Source organism: Myotis yumanensis, unplaced genomic scaffold (assembly GCF_028538775.1).
Source record: "Myotis yumanensis isolate MYYU_CA2020_CCGP unplaced genomic scaffold, mMyoYum1.0.hap1 SCAF_17, whole genome shotgun sequence".
Classification (NCBI taxonomy): Eukaryota; Metazoa; Chordata; class Mammalia; order Chiroptera; family Vespertilionidae; genus Myotis; species Myotis yumanensis.
In genome coordinates, this window is record NW_027223768.1 from 42,448,477 (window position 1) to 42,468,652 (window position 20,176).

The window sequence follows — 20,176 nt, forward strand, 5'->3', positions numbered from 1 at the left end:
TGCTTGGTTAAAGATGCAGTAACAACCGAGAGAGAGGAGGCGGCCAGGAGCGGGGGGGGGGGGGGCACACGCTCACCGGGGAATGGCGGGCAGGCGGCAGCCGTTCTCGTCGATGAAGTGGCCCCCGGCGTTGAGCACCCAGCAGTGGTGCAGGGACATGAGCGCGTGCCGGGCCGTGGTGGGGTTGTCCTTGCCGTTCTGACTGTCTGCATTCTTCAGAGGGGAGAATTCGTCTTCCCGCAGCACCTCATACACCACAAACTTCCTGCCGTGGAAGCAAACAGAGACGCCTGACTACAAATAAAGCTGCTCCCGGCATGGCCCCCACCGCCGGCCTCCGCTCCCCTCACGGGCCTCCACCCAGCCCAGACGAAGACTCCAAGAAGTAACTAGTCACAAAGACTAGAAATCTTGGTGCAAAAAGATCCCATTAGTGTCTGTTCTGGGGGAGAAAAAGGACGATTTAGGAATGTATTTGGTGAGATGATTCTTAGCTGATCGGTCGTCTGCGTTTTCATACCGGTCAGCTCCTCGGTTTCCTGAAGCTACGGGAACTGAGAACACTCGCTGTGACCCTGGCTCTCGGGCAGGGAGACGCCTGAACCCAGGGCCGACTCTCTGGCGGGCCTGCTAGTCGCTCAGCCAGAGCAAGGGCAGGAGAGCCACCTGCTGACGACCACTGACATGAGAAGAGCCTCCCGGCAACTCGACACTCGTGGCCTGGGGCTCCGATGCTATCACAGCGCCCTGCCTGGGAGAGGAAGGCAGGTCCCGAGACCCTCGGTCCATCCTACGGGCTGTGACACCTACTTTGCAAACTGGAAGATGTCGAAGACGAACTTTTCCATCTTTATTCCGTTTGGCTTATCGGGCTTCACGCGCTGCCCCTGGGCGTCCACACACGGAATCTTCTTCTGAGCCACGTGGTGCTGCAGCTGCGGCTCGTGCACACTGGGCAGGAAGAGAGGTCACTGGAGGGGAGGCCTCCGAGGCCGTCACACCAACGCCTCCCCAGGACGCCGTGGTCTGTCAGCGTTCTCCTCCGAGTGGGGGGGGAAGTGGAGCACTAAGTCACTGCGGATGAAGGCGCGAGGCTACAAGCAGCACAGTGGACTGGGGATCGCTGGGAACTGAGCGGATGCCGAGGGCCAGGCTGACTGAGCAGCCGTCCTGGCGCTGAAGCTGGCCCGTGATGGGTCAGATAGCACGTGCCCTTCCCTCTACACCTGGGCAGGCAGGCAGGGCAGACGCTCCGCCCGGGCCCAGCTGCCCTCACGCTCTAAGGCACTGGCTCCTAAGGTTCCTCAGCACCAGCTCCCGTAGACTGACACCCCTCTACACGTCCCAGACCCTGGCTCAGCAGCTGTGGGGCAAATGCATCTCCAAAGTGTCCGGCTGTGGGAGAGCCAGGGGTTCGTGTCTGTCCCTCGCTTCACCAAGGCCTAGCACACTGGCGGGAGGGAAGAGAAGAAGGGGGGCGACGCTGTGCCCTCAGCTTATGCCCCGGGAGGGGCTCCTATGCCCCAACTCACTGACCCCCCGCGCCAGAAACATTTCACCGGGCAGAGGTGACCCCCAGGAAGTGGACGAATTCTGCAGGACTGGACTTGGGGTTATCTCCCAACTTCTCACGCAGCAAACAATCCGCAATGCCCCACCCTGCCGTACTTGACAATGTCTCTCAGAAAGGGCACAGTGAAGAAATGGTTGGCGATGTTCCCCGCGTTGAACAGCAGCCGTCCGTCCGGGCCCCGCCGCTGCGCCGTGGCCAGGGAGATCTCGCTGTACTCCACCACCTGGTACACCCCGTCCACGCGGCACACCACGCCCACCGGCTCTGTCGGGTTCGTCTTCTCCACCACCTGCCCCAGGCAGACAACAGCACAGGAAGAAAAGCACTCGCTACGCTGCCTGTCACCATTTCCACAGCCCTGGTGCACTTGCACTTACCAGGCAGGGGGAGTCGCTAGCTGCAGACCATCACCTACCCCTGCCCAGTCTCCGACAGACTCCCTTCCAACTGGATGGGGGGCTCATCGTTAACTGCCCAGGGAGCAGCAAGTCCCCGACACAGCAGGCGGCCCAGCAGCGCAGCCTCCGGCCTCCTGGCTGTGGGAACCGAGCCCTCACTCCTGCCTTCAGCCGCTGGCAGGTCGGCACTGGCTGTGCTGACTTAAGGAAATCAGTTGCTGGAGAAAAGCTTTAACTTTACTGATTTGATTTCATCTATACTCAGCATAAACTTTTCAAACTGGGGACACATTTCAGGAATCACCGGAACTGGGAATAACTGAATGAGAAGCCTACGTCCCCCAAATACCTTTATGTTTATTATTTAACTAGAGGCCTGGTGCACAAAATTCATGCACTGAGGGGGGCGGTTCCCCCCAGCCTGGACTGTGCCCTCTCACAGTGCGGGAGCCCTGTGATCAATCGCCCCAAAGAGGTAGGCGGGGCCACAGGACCCCCAGGCCTGGTTGCGTGGAGCAGCTGCAAGGCCCGCCTCAAGTACCCGCCCACCCACACACGCGCGCAATGTGCACGCAGCCTCCTGGTGATGGACTGTGATGGCGTGAGGGCATCACAGTGGAAGGCGTGACGACCACCTAGGCTATTATTAGTATAGATGTGTCCTTAACCACACTCAGCTACTTTGAGAATAAATGGAATGAAATTTCTCTGAGATTCATAAGACAAAAAGTAAGGCCTTTTGCCTCTCGTTTTATATTGCCCAAATCACTGTTTTATTTGAAAATGACTTTTTCCCCCCATTTTCATTCATGGAAACAGCATATTCCTTGTTTTGAGGGATGTCACGGGGAGGCAGGGACAGCAGGCAGGTCGCTGGCTCCCACCCCGACTTCAGGCAGAAAGGCCCCCCGACTGATCTGTGTCCCAAGCTAGGTTTTGTCTGAAGAGGTTCTATTCTTTAAAAAAGTTTGTAAACCAGCTATTGGACCTTCTGTCAATGGCTCCAGGCTGGGGAGCTGAGAGAAAGGGGTGTGCGGAAATCAGAGGGAGATGTAAGAGTATTTAATTAAAAAAACCTCACAGGTGCCCTAACCGGTTTGGCTCAGTTGATAGAGCATCTGCCTGAGGACTCAAGGGTCCCAGGTTCGATTCCGGTCAAGGGCATGTACCTTGGTTGTGGGCACATCCCCAGTGGGGAGTGTGCAGGAGGCAGCTGATTGATGTTTCTCTCTCATCAATGTTTCTAACTCTCTATTCCTCTCCCTTCCTCTCTGTAAAAAAATCAATAAAATATATTTTAAAAAAACAAAAAACCTCACAGGTACTTCTGACACCCACCACCCCAACCCCACACAACTCATCTAAATGTGTAACTTACTCAGGAGACAACTGTGAAAGAACTAATCTGAGGTCAGGTTCCGCTACACAAAGAGCCTCAGAAGGATCACATAGAGTAGCTAAAGGGACTGCACGCTCTGCCTGTTCACTCACGTTCCAGCTGCTTCCAAGGATTTTGAAAAATGTGTCCCCGGTTTGAAGAGTCTATGCTAAGTATAGACGAAAGCAAATCAGGAAAGGTAACTTTTCCTTAAGTCAGCACAGCCAGCGCGACCTGCCAGCGGCTGAAGGCAGGAGCGAGGGCTCGGTTCCCACGGCCAGGAGGCCAGAGGCCGAGCTGCGGGCTGCCCGCTGTGTCCTTGCACTATTTGCCCTGAAAGGAGCACAGGATACGGTGAAAAGGAGCCTTCTACCAAGGAAAGGAGTGGAGCTGGAGGGGACAGCACGGCCAGGCCACGGCCTCTCGGAGGTGGTCCCATCCCATCCGTCCGCCGTGCCTCCCACTCCCTGCCCACAGTGGGGGTTTGGAATCGGCTCCTCTCATCCCGTTAGAAAAACAAACTTGGACAAAAATCATGCACCTATGGATGAACACAGTGGGTGGGGAGTGAGGGTGGAGGGTGGGGTGGGAGCTGGAAGGAGGGGAGTTATGGGGGGAAAAAAGAGGAACAAATGTAATAATCTGAACAATAAAGATTTAATAAAAAAATAAAAATAAATAAAAAAATAAATAAAAAAAAAGAAAAACAAACTTGCACAAGGTTTGTTTCCCAATGTCCTCTCTGTCCCCTGCTCCCACCGCCATGGGAACGGCAGGAAGCACTGCGCACTGTACACACGCCAAGTGTTCATCTCAGGGTGAAGCGTGTCCTTCCATGACAAGTACTAACCTCCAGGGACTGTAAGTCTAAACCACAGAGAGAGCATCGGTACGCCGCACGCAGGTGGAGGTCAGCTTACATTATTCAGAAAAGACAGCGCAGAACTCAGAGCCTGCTCTGCTGTCACGGGCCAAACCCTGAAAGCTGAGCTGCCACCCGTGAGCCTCGGAGTCCCTGAGCCGCTTTAGAAATGCGTGGGTGCCTGAGAGGGCGTTTGTTAAAGCCGGAAGGGCAGCACCCTCGGAGAGCCAGACGGGCTGCTCTGGCTCACGGAGAAGTGAGAGAAAAGGGGCCTTGGGGACAGGTTCGGGGAGCTGGCCCAGGACAAGCTGCTGCTGCCCATTGCTCCCCTGGCTGCAAGTCTCGTGGGGTCCCTGAGGGTAGGAGATGGGTGCCTGAGGGGGGGCGGGGGTGCAGGCTTGCGCTAGAAAATGATCTTTAACTCACAATGGTCCTGCCCTTTCAGCTTTGTGCAAACCACACCACCCTACAGTCTATTCTCAAGGCTCTCATTCCTTAAAAAGCTTAACTCACAACACAGGAGCCTGGTAAGAAAGCACTGCAAAGAACGCTACTGCTGCACTGTGGCTCTCCCTAACTCAGGCGGCTTTTAAAAGTATGTCTTGATTTTACTACAATGAAAAGGGTGGGAGGACAGATTAATAAGTGGTTTCCGATGCCTCTAGGACAGTGGTTCTCAACCTTCTGGCCCTTTAAATACAGTTCCTCATGTTGTGACCCAACCATAAAATTATTTTCGTTGCTACTTCATAACTGTAATGTTGCTACTGTTATGAATCGTCATGTAAATATCTGATATGCAGGATGGTCTTAGGCGACCCCTGTGAAAGGGTCGTTCGACCACCAAAGGGGTCGCGACCCACAGGTTGAGAACCGCTGCTCTAGGAACTGGACCCACAGCAGCCCAATCCCATTTGGTTCCAGACACAGACCTGGGGGCATCGAGAAGAGCGACTGTGAGACCAGCACACTCCTGAAAGTCAGGGCACCGATCACAGTTCCTAGCTACCAGCAAACATAACTACTCTAAGGGTTTGCTTTTATAATGTGACATGAGCCTGGATGGCGGGGCCCAGTGGTTGAGCACCGACCTATGAACCAGGAGGTCACGGTTCGATTCCCAGTCAGGGCTCAATCCCCAATGGGGGGCGTGCAGGAGGCAGTCGATCCATGATTCTCGCTCATCATGGATTTTTCTATCGCTTTCTCCCTCTCCCTTCCTCTCTGAAATCAATAAAAAATATATATATTAAAAATCCTATATAATAAAGAGGTAATATGCAAATTAACTCTCACAGCCTTACAAGATGGCTGCCTACAACCAGGCCGGCAGGGGGGTTAGTGAGGGGCGACCAAATGACTGAACAGCAGGCTGCATGGGGCGACTAGGCCGGCGGTGGGGGGGTGGAGGAGGGACAGTTGGGGGCGACTAGGCCAGCGGGGGGGGGGGGGGGGGGGGGGGCGCAATTAGGGGCAATCAGGCCAGCAGGCAGGTGTGTGATTAGGAGCCAGTGGTCCAGGATTGTGAGAGGGATGTCCGACTGCCCCCAAGGGGTACCGACTGGGCTGAGAGGGTGCAGGCTGGGCTGAGGGGACGCCCCACCCCCCCTGCATGAATTTCATGCACAGGGCCTCTAGTCTATATATAATGTGACATGATACTAAAATGAGAAGTGGTGATGGAGCCCTCAAGCCTGGAACTGACTGAGGCCTGGAGCTCGGCTGCTCATTTCTGAGATCAAATGGGCTGACACCCCTTCCAGGTTCACACTGCAGATAAATTTTGAGAGAAAGGACATCTTTATAACAGAAAATCTCCAACCAGGGATCTGGCATGTCTCTGTGGCAAGCCTTCTTTTTAAATTTATGTCATCTAATTTTGTTTTTGTCAGAAAGACCTTCCCTTCATGTCAATATTTTAAAATTATTCTAATCAACAAATCAGGGAGGAACCAAGATGGCGGCATAGGTTAACGCCGGAGTTTGCCGCCTCGAACAACCAATTCAAAAATACAACTAAAAGACGGAACGGACATTACCCAGAACCACAGGAAGGCTGGCTGAGGAGAGATTCTACAACTAGAAGTAAAGAGAAATCCATACCCAGACTCAGAGGAGGCGCAGTGCTGAAGTGAAATACTAAGGTGCGGAGGTGCACGTGGAGCGGGCCGGCGGCGGAGGGCGCGGTTGATGTTTTCAATCGGGAGGGAGTTTCAGACTCTGAGCTCCAGATCCGGGCGAGTTTCTAGGGACCCAGACTCAAACGGGAGAAGTGGGAAGGCAGCTTTCTCTCCGAGGTTTGCAGCGGTTGCAGAGCCGCTGGGGACGGAACTGAGAGCAGCCATAACTGCTCCCTCCGCCCGTCCTGTAGATCCCCTGGGACCCGCCCCGCTCAAGCCCTGCACAGAAGCATTTGCCGGATAGCCTCAGGCAAAGGCTAGATTAGCACCGCCCTAGAGATTCAGCACAGAAGTTCTCCCACTGCAGACACAGCTGACTCTCATAGCCAGTTAGCCTGGAGGTCAATTCACCCCTAGTATTGCCGACAACAATTAAGGCTTAACTACAACAAGACTGCGCACAAAGACCACAAGGGGGTGCACCAAGAAAGCATAAAAAATGCGGAGACAAAAAAACATGACAGAAATGGAAGATATAGAGCTAAAAAACGCACTTTTGAGGGCTTTCAATAATTTGCTAGAAACTGCCGATAAACTTGATGAGAGCCTCAAGAAATCTAATGAGACCCTCGATGTTGTGATAAAGAACCAACTAGAAATTAAGCATACACTGACTGAAATAAAGAATATTATACAGACACCCAACAGCAGACCAGAGGAGCGCAAGAATCAAGTCAAAGATTTGAAATGCGAAGAAGCAAAAAACACCCAACCGGAAAAGCAAAATGAAAAAAGAATCCGAAAATATGAAGATAGTGTAAGGAGCCTCTGGGACAGTTTCAAACGCACCAACATCAGAATTATAGGGGTGCCAGAAGATGAGAGACAGCAAGATATTGAAAACCTATTTGAAGAAATAATGACAGAAAACTTCCCCCACCTGGTGAAAGAAATGGACTTACAGGTCCAAGAAGCGCAGAGAACCCCAAACAAAAGGAATCCAAAGAGGACCACATCAAGACACATCATAATTAAAATGCCAAGAGCAAAAGACAAAGAGAGAATCTTAAAAGCAGCAAGAGAAAGAGACTCAATTACCTACAAGGGAATAGCCATACGACTGTCAGCTGATTTCTCAACAGAAACTTTGCAGGCCAGAAGGGAATGGCAAGAAATATTCAAAGTGATGAATACCAAGAACCTACAACCAAGATTACTTTATCCAGCAAAGCTATCATTCAGAATTGAAGGTCAGATAAAGAGCTTCACAGATAAGGAAAAGCTAAAGGAGTTCATCACCACTAAACCAGTATTATACGAAATGCTGAAAGGTATCCTTTAAGAAGAGGAAGAAGAAGAAAAAGGTAAAGATACAAATTATGAACAACAAACATGCATCTATCAACAAGTGAATCTAAGAATCAAGTGAATAAATAATCTGATGTACAGAATGAACTGGTGATTATAATGAATCAGGGACATAGAAAGGGAATGGACTGACTATTCTTGGGGGGGGAAGGGGAGTGGGAGATGAGAGAAGAGACTGGACAAAAATCGTGCACCTATGGATGAGGACAGTGGGTGGGGAGTGAGGGCGGAGGGTGGGGCGGGAACTGGGAGAAGGGGAGTTATGGGGGGGGCAAAAAAAGAGGAACAAATGTAATCTGAACAATAAAGATTTAATTAAAAAAAAAAAATCAACAAACAACAAGTGCTGGAGAGGATGTGGAGAAAAAGGAACCCTCTTACCCCTATGTTCATAGCAGCACCATTTACCATAGCTAAGATTTGGAAACAGCCTAAGTGCCCATCAGCAGATGAGTGGATTAAAAACTGTAAAAACTGTGGTACATCTACACAATGGAATACTATGCTGCTATAAAAAAGAAGGAACCCTTACTATTTGCAACAGCATGGATGGACCTGGAGAGCATTATGCTAAGTGAAATAAGCCAGTCAGAGAAAGATAAATATCACATGATCTCATTCATATGTGGAATATAGTGAACAACATAAACTGATGAACAAAAACAGATCCAGAGACAGAGAAGCATCGAACAGAACGTCAATCTTCAGAGGGAAGGCAGAGGAGGGTGGGAGTGGGGGGTAAGAGATCAACCAAAGGACTTGCATGCATGCATGAGCATAACCAATGGACATACACGGCGGGGGGGGGGCCTGAGCTGGGGGGTGAGGGAGGCTGGGGAGAGGTCGATGAGGGGAAAAAGGAGACTTATGTAATGCTTTAAACAATAAAGAATTTAAATAATTAAATAAATACATAAAATTATTCTACCTTTTCTTCTAACATCTTTATGGAGTTTTTAATTTTTGACTCTATAATACATTTGAAATTGATTGTGGTATGAACTTAGGGAGAGACCTTCCTTTATTCTCATTCACCCCCGAAACCTGAGGTGTGAGTGGCACAGACTCCTCCGTGCACCGGGCGGGCTCTGGCCGTCAATCTGCCGCCTTCTCCTGGGTCAGCACCGCAGGCCTCACGTGTGGTATTCACAATCCACCTGAATGTCTGATAGTCTGTCTCCAAACCTCTCCCCCCCTCCTCACCAGCCTTCTTCAACATTTCCTGGCCGCCTTCCCATGTTTATTCTAAGCTTTATCACTGTTTTGGCCCCAGAATAGAGTCACTGAGACTTTGATCAGGACGGTGTGATACTTTAATTTGTGGGAATTGATACCTTTATAGATTCCCAGGAAAAGTAATATTTATATCCATATTTTTAAACCTTCCAACATGTCCATCCGATTCCAAGATATATTCCACGGACTGTCTGTCTCCCTGAAGGCACGTCTCCCACAGCACTGCCTGCAAACCTCCCTCCAACTTAGTCCCTGCATGTCTGTGGCCAGTCGAGCCATCACTAATCCCAACTGCGCTCACCCCCAATCTGCATCCCCGTCTTACTCGAGAGACTCCAGGGGCGCCTTGCTGACGTCCAAGACCGCTCTCTGTGCCTCTCGTCCCCACAGCCCTGCAGCCGGCTCAGAGGCCGTGGGTGCCGGGCCTGGGGAGGACCACCCTCCCAGGTGCTGACTGCAAACTCTCACTCCTGATGGACAAGCGTACAACCTGACTTCTGGAATCAAACGTTGCCACGTTAAGAAAAAGAGTGGGTGTGAGTGGGTAAGATCCCTGGAGAGATGAATGGCTCTACCATATTCCAATCACCCAATAACGCTGGCCGGACTCCTGCAAGAGGTGCTGGCAGGGAGCCCTGTAGAGGCCTTACCTTGGCGCCGCAGTCCGCTCCCTGCTGAATGCAGAATCCAATGAACCGTGGGTCTGCCACTCTCACCAGGATGTTGTCGACGCAGTAGACGTGAACGCTGACAACGCCTCTGCGCTCCATGTCCCCCACGATGTCCCAGGCGGCCAGAGCCCGGTAAAGGCCTCCGTTCCCGTCTGGGAAATGAGACAGCCCTTAGAGCACAGCAGACCCATTCTGAAGGTCACCCGAAGGTCGCTCCGTGTGGGCCAAGAAAACATGTCCAAGCAGAGTCAGAAGCCGTCACTGCATGAACAAGTCAACCCCAGAGGCCACACTTTCCTTTAATCTGCCCTTTTAACAATTTAGCCTGAAATATATGGTGAAATACCAAATTACTTATCAGACAATGATTATCCCACAACTTCCAAGTTTTATTACTGTTTGTATGATTGGCGTTGACTGCATTTGCAGCCTGACGATGTCACCCATGTCAGAGAGAAAACCACATGGAAACTTCATGTGAAGTCACTGGTTTAAAACCAGACTCACATGAAGGTCGGTGACCTAAGCTCCATGCAAGGAAAGCCCCCTCCCTCTGCCTTTCCTGCTGCCTCATGTCCTGTCAGCAACCTCAGCCACAGCTGACAGCATGATGCGAATTAGACAGCACAGAGGAGGCTCAGGACAGCAAGCTCTTCCACTGACAGCAAGAATTAAGAAGAAGAAAGAAGCCAAAAGCACCCTGTGGACACCACTGTCTCCTTCCAGCCTCCCCTCCCCTCACAGATCCAGACAGGAGCCTGCAGCCTGGCCTCCTGCTCCCAGAGTCACACCCAGGTCATGGCTCGGGCTGCCTGTGATCACGCAGCCCGGGTTTGTGCGATGCAGAGGCTCTGAGGGCACCGTGTGTGCAGCTGTGTTTCTCCTTCTCTGACTCCACCTGCTGAGGCCATTTCCCTGGCAATTTAACGGCTCCAAACGATTACTTCAATGCTCTTTATGAAGCAAGGGCACCGATAAACCCTAACTCAGCCTCTTACTTCTTAAACTGCAGTGGCTGGCAATTTTCGCTTCGATAAACCCCGGCGGAGCAGCCTGCTGCAGAGGGAGCATGCGCTCTGGGCGCACAGGCTCTCTCCAGGACAGACACTCGCAAAAAGAAGAAAAGCGCACCAAGCCCACCACAGGCACGTCCGTTTTTAAATCACTGCCAAACTGCGAAAAATGCTAAAGCATTCATCTTCAACATCCAGATGACGTTAAAAGGGAAATTAAAACTCAATTACTACATCACCCACTCCTAGTCACCATTAACAAGCGAGGTTTCAGACCTGGAGCCATGGACACCTTGCTCTTCTCTTCCAAAATAATTTTGCCATCAAAACTCATAGCTGGCAGCATCCCCTGCTGGAAAAAGATGACGTTCTCCTTCTTTAAGCCGAAGTATCTGTGCTTGGCGAAGAACTCCTCGGTGGACTGCATCGTCCTGCCGCTGGTCATTATATACCTGCAGGAGGAAAGTGTCTTCTGAGACCGAGCCATCGGATTAGGGCACAAAAAGCCTTGTCTGGGCCCCGAGTGAAAGGAAATCTTGAGAGCACTTGGCCTCCCTCAGGGAACCTTTTCCACCGCCTCCCACCCTCGGTATCAGACATGCCTCTGCACACCACCGGCAACAGAGCCTGCAGCCAGCTCAAGGAAAGAGCTGGGAACTGTGAAAAGTGTATTTTAAATTAAAAACCCGTGGACAAAAGGGGCCACACGCTAAGCTGACAAGCTCAGGGAAGAAGTCCCCCCCAACTTTGCTTTCTCCCGTCTCCCTAATCCATCACCAATGGATTTCATGAAGCCCGCCTACATCCCTCCTTTGATTGTAATGCATAAAAACAGGTGAAAACCACCATCTCTGGAGTATTATCTCAATCCACTGAGGTTCTGCTTCCTGGCAATTGTCGACAGTTTAGCTCAAATAAACTCACAAAAATTCTTTACAGGTTTGAATGTTTTTATGTTAACAAATTCATATTTTAACAAAGTAGAAAAGGGTAACTATGATACATCCAATAATCTCTGGTGGTTTCCTGCTACAATTCGGAAATGGAATGTGGGCTCTGTCGCCTTCATGTAAAATCAGAGGACAGTTATACTCTTTGTTGCCACAGGAATCCCCCAGCACAGGTGGCAGAGGAGGACAAATCTAAAACCAGCACCTGGAAGACACACTCAACTAAGTGACATGTGTCGAGTGAATCAATGAAGACAATGGTATCATTCCCACCACAGTAGGTATCTGTCTCTTTAACAAACTGTCGTGGGCATTTTGAACTCCGGGCACAAGGGCTTGGATGTGATCTAGAAGGTGACAAAGAGAAACACAACTTCACAGCTGTGCGGAGAGAAGGAAGCCAACATGACCGCAGGGGCCTGGGCTGGGAGTCCTGCTGGCTGCTGAGCACACCATGTCCCTCCCACGTCCCCACAGGGACCCAGATGGAGCGGCAGTTGTGTGGGAAGACCTGGGCGTCTGGGGAAGCACAGAGCCGGTGGGAAGCAACACTGGCCAGACTCAACCGCAGGACCGGAGGGTCTTTCAGGGGCCTCTTCCTGGGCCACCTGCAGGCCAGGCAGATGGGCAGAGAAGCCAGCAGAGCGTTTGCTGGTCACATGTGGCTGTTACATGATCAGGGACCTGAGGAATCTCACATCCACAGCGGGTCACCCCACAAAACGTGCTAATTCCAAAGCTGTGGAGAAACAGACTAAGGAGCTAAGTCAACAACGTCCCAAGAGCAGAGCAGAAGCTCCACCATGGGGGTGCTCAGGAGGAACCCTGGCGGAGGCAGACCTGGTGCCCGGCCCCAGCCGAGCCTGGCCCACAGCAGAGAAGTCAGTGGAGCGGTCAGCCAGGGAGGAGGGTTGTGGGGGGAGGGGGTTCGGAAAGGCTAGATAACCTAGAACTTCAGAACACGAGTTCCTAGGCTGAGAGAACCCACTGAAAACAGACCCACCCCATGTCAAGAAATTCCAGATCCTGGAGATGAGGAGAGACCCTAAGCGCTCTCAGAGAGGGGAGACAGAAAGCAGAATGGCACTGGGAACCAGAGCCGCCTCCAAATTCCGAAGGTTCAAACGTTCAGACATTCTACACACAAACCACCAACGAGGAGGAAATTTCCAGACGGAGAGAACCCACTGCACCCAAAGGACTCAGGTGAGGATGTAGACGCGGGAAGAACACACTGCTGCTTAAAGCTACAGCGCTCACCTGCTGGCTCATACGTGCCACCTTTCACACACATGGTGATTACAACTCCCAATAAAAACAGCAGTAACTATGTCTGCTGAGGAATACAGCTCACATGCATTCTGAGTCTCTGAAACCAGCACATGTTGGGGCCCGCAACGAGCCTCTTACCAGGGGATGGTGCATCTGTTGCCATGGCACTTCTCAGCTAGCTGCTGAAGCTTCAGGATTCGCTCCGCTTGAAGCTGGAAAAGGGTCTTATGGGATGGCAAGCCAACATCATACATCCCCTTGGGGTATGTGACACCGAGCCGCGTCCCCTGCCCACCGGCTAGAAGAAGAACCGCCACTCTGTTCTGAGAAATGTGGAGAAGTCCTAGGAGAGAAAACGCTGGTGTCAGGAAAGCTCTAAACGTCAGCGCTTTAGGGCCCACCCCTGAGGTCGCCCTCTGCATAACCAATGAGGACTCCACACTAATCACAGTGACTCTCCTGTAATAAAAACATTTTTATTATTAAAAAATTAATTTATACAGACACCCAACCAAAGACCGAACACCAAGTAATAAACTTCAATGAACCAATGGTCATCTTTCTCATCATTGGAAGGTGACGACCAAGAGATGTTACGAATGTTTTACAAGTACTGACTACTCGGCAAGTGGAGACAAAGATGGGGCGGGAGATGTCTAGGCCCCAGGGTGAATGGATGCTCTTCAATGACCTCCAGCGTATAAATAAATCAGTATTAATCAGTCAATCCACGAGCACGCTAATCTCCTAGGCAGCCACCATGCAGCAAATGTACAGAAAAGCAGCCTCAGTGAGGACAGCGTGTGCAGCGCAGCGGTTAGAAGCCAGGCTCTGAGGTCAGGACCCAGGTCTGAAACCCACCGACTGGGTGAGCTTAGGGCATGCCTGCGAACGACAGGAGGCTGGGTGATGGGCATGTTCTCTCTTCTGACAGAGGTGGAGGTTATGTGGGTGTATACATTTGTTAAAACTCCTAAGACTAGTATGTTAGTGTATAAGTTATACTTCAATAAAATGGATTAAACTGCCTTTTTAATGGGCCATCCACAGCAGCAGAATGTGAAACTGAGTCTTTTTGTTGCTGATTTATTTCTGCTGCTAGAAGCTTGTCCGTTTTCACTAGTTGAATGTTCGGCAATCCTATATAATAAAAGCCCAATATGCTAAGTGTCCAGTCGTCCGTTCAACCAAAGTATAACATGCTAATGACATGCTAGGGCCACTCAGCTGCTCACTATGATGTGCACTGACCACAAGGAGCACACAGTCGACCAGTCTACCAATCACTGTGATGTGCACTGACCACCAGGAGGCAGATGCTCCAACTGGTAGGTTAGCTTGCTGCTGGGGTCCAGCCGATCAGGACTGAGTGAGATGGGCCGGACACTCCCTGGAGCCCTCCCGCGGTCCCTCCCCAGCTGGCCAACCTCTCGTGTCCCTCCCCAGCCCTGATCGTGCACCAGTGGGGTCCCTCGGCCTGGCCTACCCCCTCTCACAATCCAGGACGCTTTGGGGGATGTCGGAGAGCCGGTTTCAGCCCGAACTCACAGGCCAGGCCGAGGGACCCCACGGGTGCACGAATTCGTGCACTGGGCCTCTAGTAAGTAATAACCAATGCTTGAGTAAAAACTATTCCTCAAATAAAAATAAATTCAGGATTGATTTAAGATCCAAATGCAAACAAATGAAACTATTATCAAACCATAGAGGCTCTCAGTTTTGATATTTTTAAACCTCTCTGCCTACCATGTCTCAGAGCCACCCCATCATCATGGTAAGGTGACACCTCGGCACCAGGCAGTGACTGGGAAGAAGAGGCAGAGTGGATGCTGGGAAGAGCTGGGAAGTGTTAGATGAGAGAAAGCAGTGAGGGGTGGCTTTTCTCATTAAAGTTCTCAGAAACTGCCCTGGTTGCTGTTGCTCAGTGGTTAGTGTCAGCCCAGTGAAAGGCATGTATCTCAGTTGCAGGCTTGATGTACGGGAGGTAACCAATCCATGTGTCTCTCTCACATTGATGTGGTTTTTCTTTTCTCTCTCTCTCTCTCTCTCTCTCCCCCTGTCCTGTCTCCCCTCTACTCTCTCTAAAAAAAAAAATCAATGAAAAAATATCCTATCTTCACGTGAAGATTACAAAAAACCACACAGTTCTCAGAAACTCTGTGAATGAAGCAGTGGTATCAATTATTGTTTATTTACATACTAGAGGACCGGTGCACGAAAATTCGTGCACTTGGGTGGGGGGTCCCCTCAGTCCAGCCTGCACCTTCTTGCAGTCCGGAACCCCTTGGGGGATGTCCATTTGCCAGCTTAAGCCTGCTCCCCAGGGGACCAGGCCTAAGCTGGCAGTCAGACATACCTCTGGCAGCCCGGGAACCCTCAGGGGATGTCGAAATAACGGCTTAGGGCACTCCCCAGGGATCAGGCCTAAACTGGCAGTCAGACATCCCTCTGGCAGCCCAGGAGCCCTCGGGGGGATGTCTGACTGGGAGCGGGTCTAAGCCATTAGTCAGACATCGCTAGCACTGCCGTGGAGGCAGGAAAGGCTTCTGCCACTGCTGCTGTGCTGGCCAGCCATGAGCCGGCTTCTGGCTGAGCAGCGCTCCCCCTGTGGAAGCACACTGACCACCAGGGAGCAGCTCCTCTGTTAAGCATCTGCCTCCTGGTGGTCAGTGCACGTCATAGCGACCGGTCATTCCTGGCCGTTCCACTGTTAGGGTCAATTTGCATATTACCTTTTTATTATATAGGATCCTTAGGTAATGTGGGTCCATCTAACTTACCAACTTTGTGCTTTATGCATTTTTTAAAAATATATTTTTATTGATTTTAGAGAGGGAAAGAGAGATAGAAACATCAGTGATGAGAATCATTCATCGGGTAATTCCTACACACTCCCCACTGGGGATCAAGCCCGCAACCCGGGCTTGTGCCCTGATTGGGAATCACACCATGACCTCCCGGTTCACAGGGCCAGGCTCAACCACCGAGCCACACCGGCTGAGTTTTTATATGTATTTTTTATATACTAGTACATTGAGAACTTAAGTAAAATTGGCAACATTTACAGGAAACGGGAGGGTTTACAGTGACGTGCCACAGCTCTACCACTTCCTAGGTACCATCCGCTCGGATGAGCTCCTCACACACCTTGACTGGGCACCTGTCTGACCTGGAGGATGCCAGGTGCGAAGGTGGAGATCTGACCCTCCACCAGCACAGGGTGGGGAAGGCCGGCGACTCCGCCGGGAGAGAATGCGGGGGAGTCAGACAGACACTTTACATCTTTAACTTTTAATCACAGCTGAAACTAGGATATTATAAATTAACCATTTCCCCTAGAATGTTGAGCACATTTTTGAGCACATTAGTTAAACAGACTAATGAAGGAAACCTCTATTTGAACTAGTTTTAGTTACTGGGGGATTACTGTGAATTTCATTACGTTTAAAAGTGACATTGTGAGCAGTGAAGCTGCAGAACTCAATGCGGGTAAAATAACATGACGTTGGAGGTATGCCTTAAAATACCACAGCACCGAAAAAGAAAGAGAGGGATAAAGCAAAAGTCGAAAATGTTTGATAATTATTTAAGCAAGGTGATGTGAGTGTGGGAGTTCATGATACTGTTTTTCTTTATAAATATCTGTTTCAAAATATGCTTGACAGTTTTCATAATAACAAATTCTTAGAGCAGGCTACAAAATTATACACAAACCATAATTGTATATGTGTGTGTAAGAAAGTACTGTAAAATATTACCACTGAATATTTATCTCTGGACTATGGGATGGTAGAAATTTCTCTGTAATTTTTAGTTATTTTCCAACTTCTCTAAAACAGGTATGTGCTACTTTTAAAGTAAAACAATCTGTTAAAAATGTCACTGCAGCCCTGGCTGGTGTGGCTCAGTTGGTGGGAACATTGTCCCGTATACCGAAAGGTTGCAGGTTCGATCCCGTCTGGGCACGTACAGAAGGCAACTGACTGGTGTTCTCTCTCACATGGATGTTTCCCTCTCTCTCCTTTCCCCTCTCTCTAAATGTCAGCACTTCAGGACCAACCCCTGAAGGTCACCCTCTGCACTAAATCACAGAAAGCGCTGAGGGGCCACCTTCTGACCACATTTCCAGACAACACGCCCACCTGCTGCCTCAGCACCGCAGGCAGAGAGCCACCCCGAAGATGAATGTTTCAAGTGTCTCACAGGCAAAAAGAGCTGATACCAAATGCTAAGCTGCCAGTATAACATAACACTGGAAGATTCTTCTGTGCTTGGTATAAGCAGGGGGTTATTTAAAAATGAAGGGCGGTTTACTAAGCAAATACACTTTCCCAGCACGTCTTTCCCAGTGACTTCTGGTTGAGGCCGCCGCCCCTGTCAAGGGCTCACGCTGTGAGACAGGCTTTTGGGCTGCTCCTCCACACCTGGCCAGAGCACTTCAAGGCCTCACTTACAGCACCGTCTCTGGCACCCAGCAGCACTGTGGGCGTCACGCACGCACGCAGAGCCTGTAGAAGTGATTCGCACCCAGTGCTGCACGTCCCTCACCACGTCCGAGCGCCAGCACTGTGGGACCCCTGCACACTGCTCCTTCCTGCCCCACTCCTGGGGCAACAATATCTACCAGGACCCTCCTATTTTCTGACACATAACATCATACTCTTCACAATGGCAATCTCTTCCCCGTGACAACTGCCTACGGAACCTCGCTTTGTCATGACTTCGCATACGTGGAAGTTTCTGGCTGAGGGAAAAGGATATCAGGTCAGTTAAGCGTCTCCTTCTCCACCCCTCCTGTTTAAACCACAAGTAAACATTGTTCCCTGACAATAAGCCAAAAGGAAGTTTGCTTTGTACCTTCTTTTATACTAGGCTAGGTTGTCAGAGTTCAGTCTAATTTTAAAGGAAATTTAAAATCTTGTTACAGATTCCAACAAGAAGGTTGTAAAAAAGACTCAAGTTACAAGAAGCCTTGACAAGTGCTCATGGTCCATTTTACAAGGTCACAGCTCGACTCCCCTACGAGTTCATTCGAAGACTTCACCCCATAAAACTACCAGGAGAAACATGGCCGCTGGGATACTCCAGGGCACGAGAGGCCGCGGCTTCTGGTTGGTGCAGCCTTTAGAACGCAGGGAAGTAGGAAGGACTGGCAAGTCCAAGCCAGCAGGCGTCCCGGTACCACTCTGGTTCCAGGATCTCTGTGCAGAGGTCCATCTGGACGCCACTCTCTCGGCATGAAGCGAGGTTAGTCGCTGCCAAGCATTTCAGAGCTGCCCTTGCAGCTTCCTGACTATTGCCAATGTTTTCTCATCTCTAACTCCTTTTAAATAAAACTCATGCAAAGATCAGACACACAGAAGAGGTCGAGCAGAACTGCTCTGGCAGTGGGGGGTGAAGGGGCTGGAGACCCACCTGTGTAGACTCTGCTTCCCGCCCTACATGGGACAGGGGACAGTTTCCTGGGCGCGGAACCCTGGGGCCCTTTGGAACAGTTTGAAAATCAGGTAATCTGTAAGCTCAGAGAAAGATACGAGCTACACAGAAGGTGGATAGTGGGAGTTGTCCTTCTTTTTTGTGTGTGAGGAGCAGGGAGTGCCAAAGAACGGAAAAGAAAAACAGCCACAGTGTGGTACAAATATGGACTGAAAGGTCCTGGCTGGAATATTACCGCACATCGAGAAAAGCAAGCTTGGATGTGATCAAACACAGGATGGTGGCGGGAGCGAGTAGCAACAGGTCTGCTAAGGCTCCAGGCCCTTTCCCTACAGGACCCCTGGTATTTGATGTGACTTCTGCAGTACAGTGATGTTTATTAGAAAGGAAGGAACAGACCCAGGCCGGTCTGTTCACTGAGAAAACGAGGCCCAGACCAGACGGAGCACATGTGACACTTGGGCCTGGGCTCAGGGCTCAGCCACCCTTTCCTTCCAGAGGAGAAGGTCATAGAAAGCACAGCTCTCACCTCCACCAAGAAAGCAACACTTGAGCTACTGTGTCAATCTCGAAAGAGGGACGGCTTTCAGGATCTGCTTTAGAAGAAAAAGCACTGGGCCATTCAACAAACATCAACCAGCTCATTGCTCAAAACCCTGTCCTAAGTGCCATGTGTCCTGCCGAGGACAGGACCCGCTGCTCTACAGCAGCCGAAGTGCAGTGAAGGCGACGAGAACAACTCTCACCACAGGCGGATGAGAGAAGGCGTGCTGAGGCCGAGAGAAGGGCGAGAGCTCCCCACGGGCAGCGCTCCAGGGATGGCCTCGCGGCCCGAAGGCCAGCACGTCAGGCAGGACCGCGTGAGCGGAGGCTCGGAGAACTAACTACCGGCCGGGCTGACACGTGCGGCAGCAGCAGCGGAGAGGACAAGTGGAGACAGGGCTGCAAGTGACCACTCAGGCCAGTGGAGGATGGTGTTTCGTTCAAGCAGCATAAACATGCAACCTGAGCTTCAGGAAGGGAAATCTAGAAGCATGAAAGCTGAGGAAGAGACCAGAGGCATTTGAAGACTGGAATGAGAGGAGGCTCGGCTTCGGCACCGGAATGAACAGAGAATGCAGGGACCAACAACGGGAGACACTGCACAGGTCTTGGCAAAACAAGCACAATCATCACTTTCTGAGGTCACCTGGCTGAAGGGCTATGAGAGTCGCAGTGTTAGAGGGCTCGACTTTAACAGGCAGCGGAGCTCACCTACACCTCAGAGCAGCCCATTCCCCACCAGTACCTTCACTTTCCCAGGCCTGGAGCTGGTCTTGATCCCTAGTAGCACTGCCCAGCACCTCCCGGGGCACAGGCTCCATCCGTGCATCCACCTTCTCTTGCTGGGAGGACTGGTTAAACCCTTCAGTGGCCTTTCGGAAAAAGACGTTCAGCTCCTCAAAGTTCATGGCCTGGAGCTCTGCATAGAGCTCTACCTGCTGGGCTTCTTCCAGCTCATTCCAGAACTGCAGCAGGTGTTCCTGCCCAGCTTGGGACAACCGGAGTCTGAGATCACTGACATTCATGATGCCCTGGGTGCCACGCTTTGTGAAAACAGGGGTGTGATTTCTGCACCTAGAAACCTACAAGAGAAAAGAAATCAACAGAAGGTCAAAGTCCAGCCATGAAACCTGGTAGGTTTTTCCTATGATAAATAAGTACATTAAACAAACTTGATGTTAAGACATGAACTTCGGCCTTTCCTCACAGTACCTTAAGACCCCAAAGTTGTAAGACAACACTGAGCGTCGCATGCCGGGCACTGCACTGAACACTTCACCCACATGGTCTCCCTCAGGTGGCGGAGCTAGGACAGGAGCCCAGACAGACTGATTCCCGGCCCACACGCCACCCGTG

At 50.9% G+C, this 20,176-nt stretch overlaps 1 protein-coding gene across 3 annotated transcripts in view; it reads right to left on the reverse strand.

The window, feature by feature from the left end:
- Nucleotides 1-20,176, reverse strand: part of UAP1 (UDP-N-acetylglucosamine pyrophosphorylase 1) — a 31,436-nt gene that overhangs the window by 6,920 nt on the left and 4,340 nt on the right. For all 3 annotated transcript variants that reach the window (XM_070396285.1, XM_070396284.1, XM_070396286.1), the window contains 7 exons: nt 19,566-19,902; nt 12,980-13,184; nt 10,896-11,071; nt 9,586-9,758; nt 1,669-1,862; nt 811-951; nt 77-265 (listed from right to left, as the gene is read on the reverse strand). In XM_070396285.1, coding sequence (XP_070252386.1) covers nt 77-265; nt 811-951; nt 1,669-1,862; nt 9,586-9,758; nt 10,896-11,071; nt 12,980-13,184; nt 19,566-19,845 — 1,358 coding nt within the window. In that variant the 5' untranslated portion in view covers nt 19,846-19,902. The remainder of the gene's footprint in view (nt 1-76; nt 266-810; nt 952-1,668; nt 1,863-9,585; nt 9,759-10,895; nt 11,072-12,979; nt 13,185-19,565; nt 19,903-20,176) is intronic.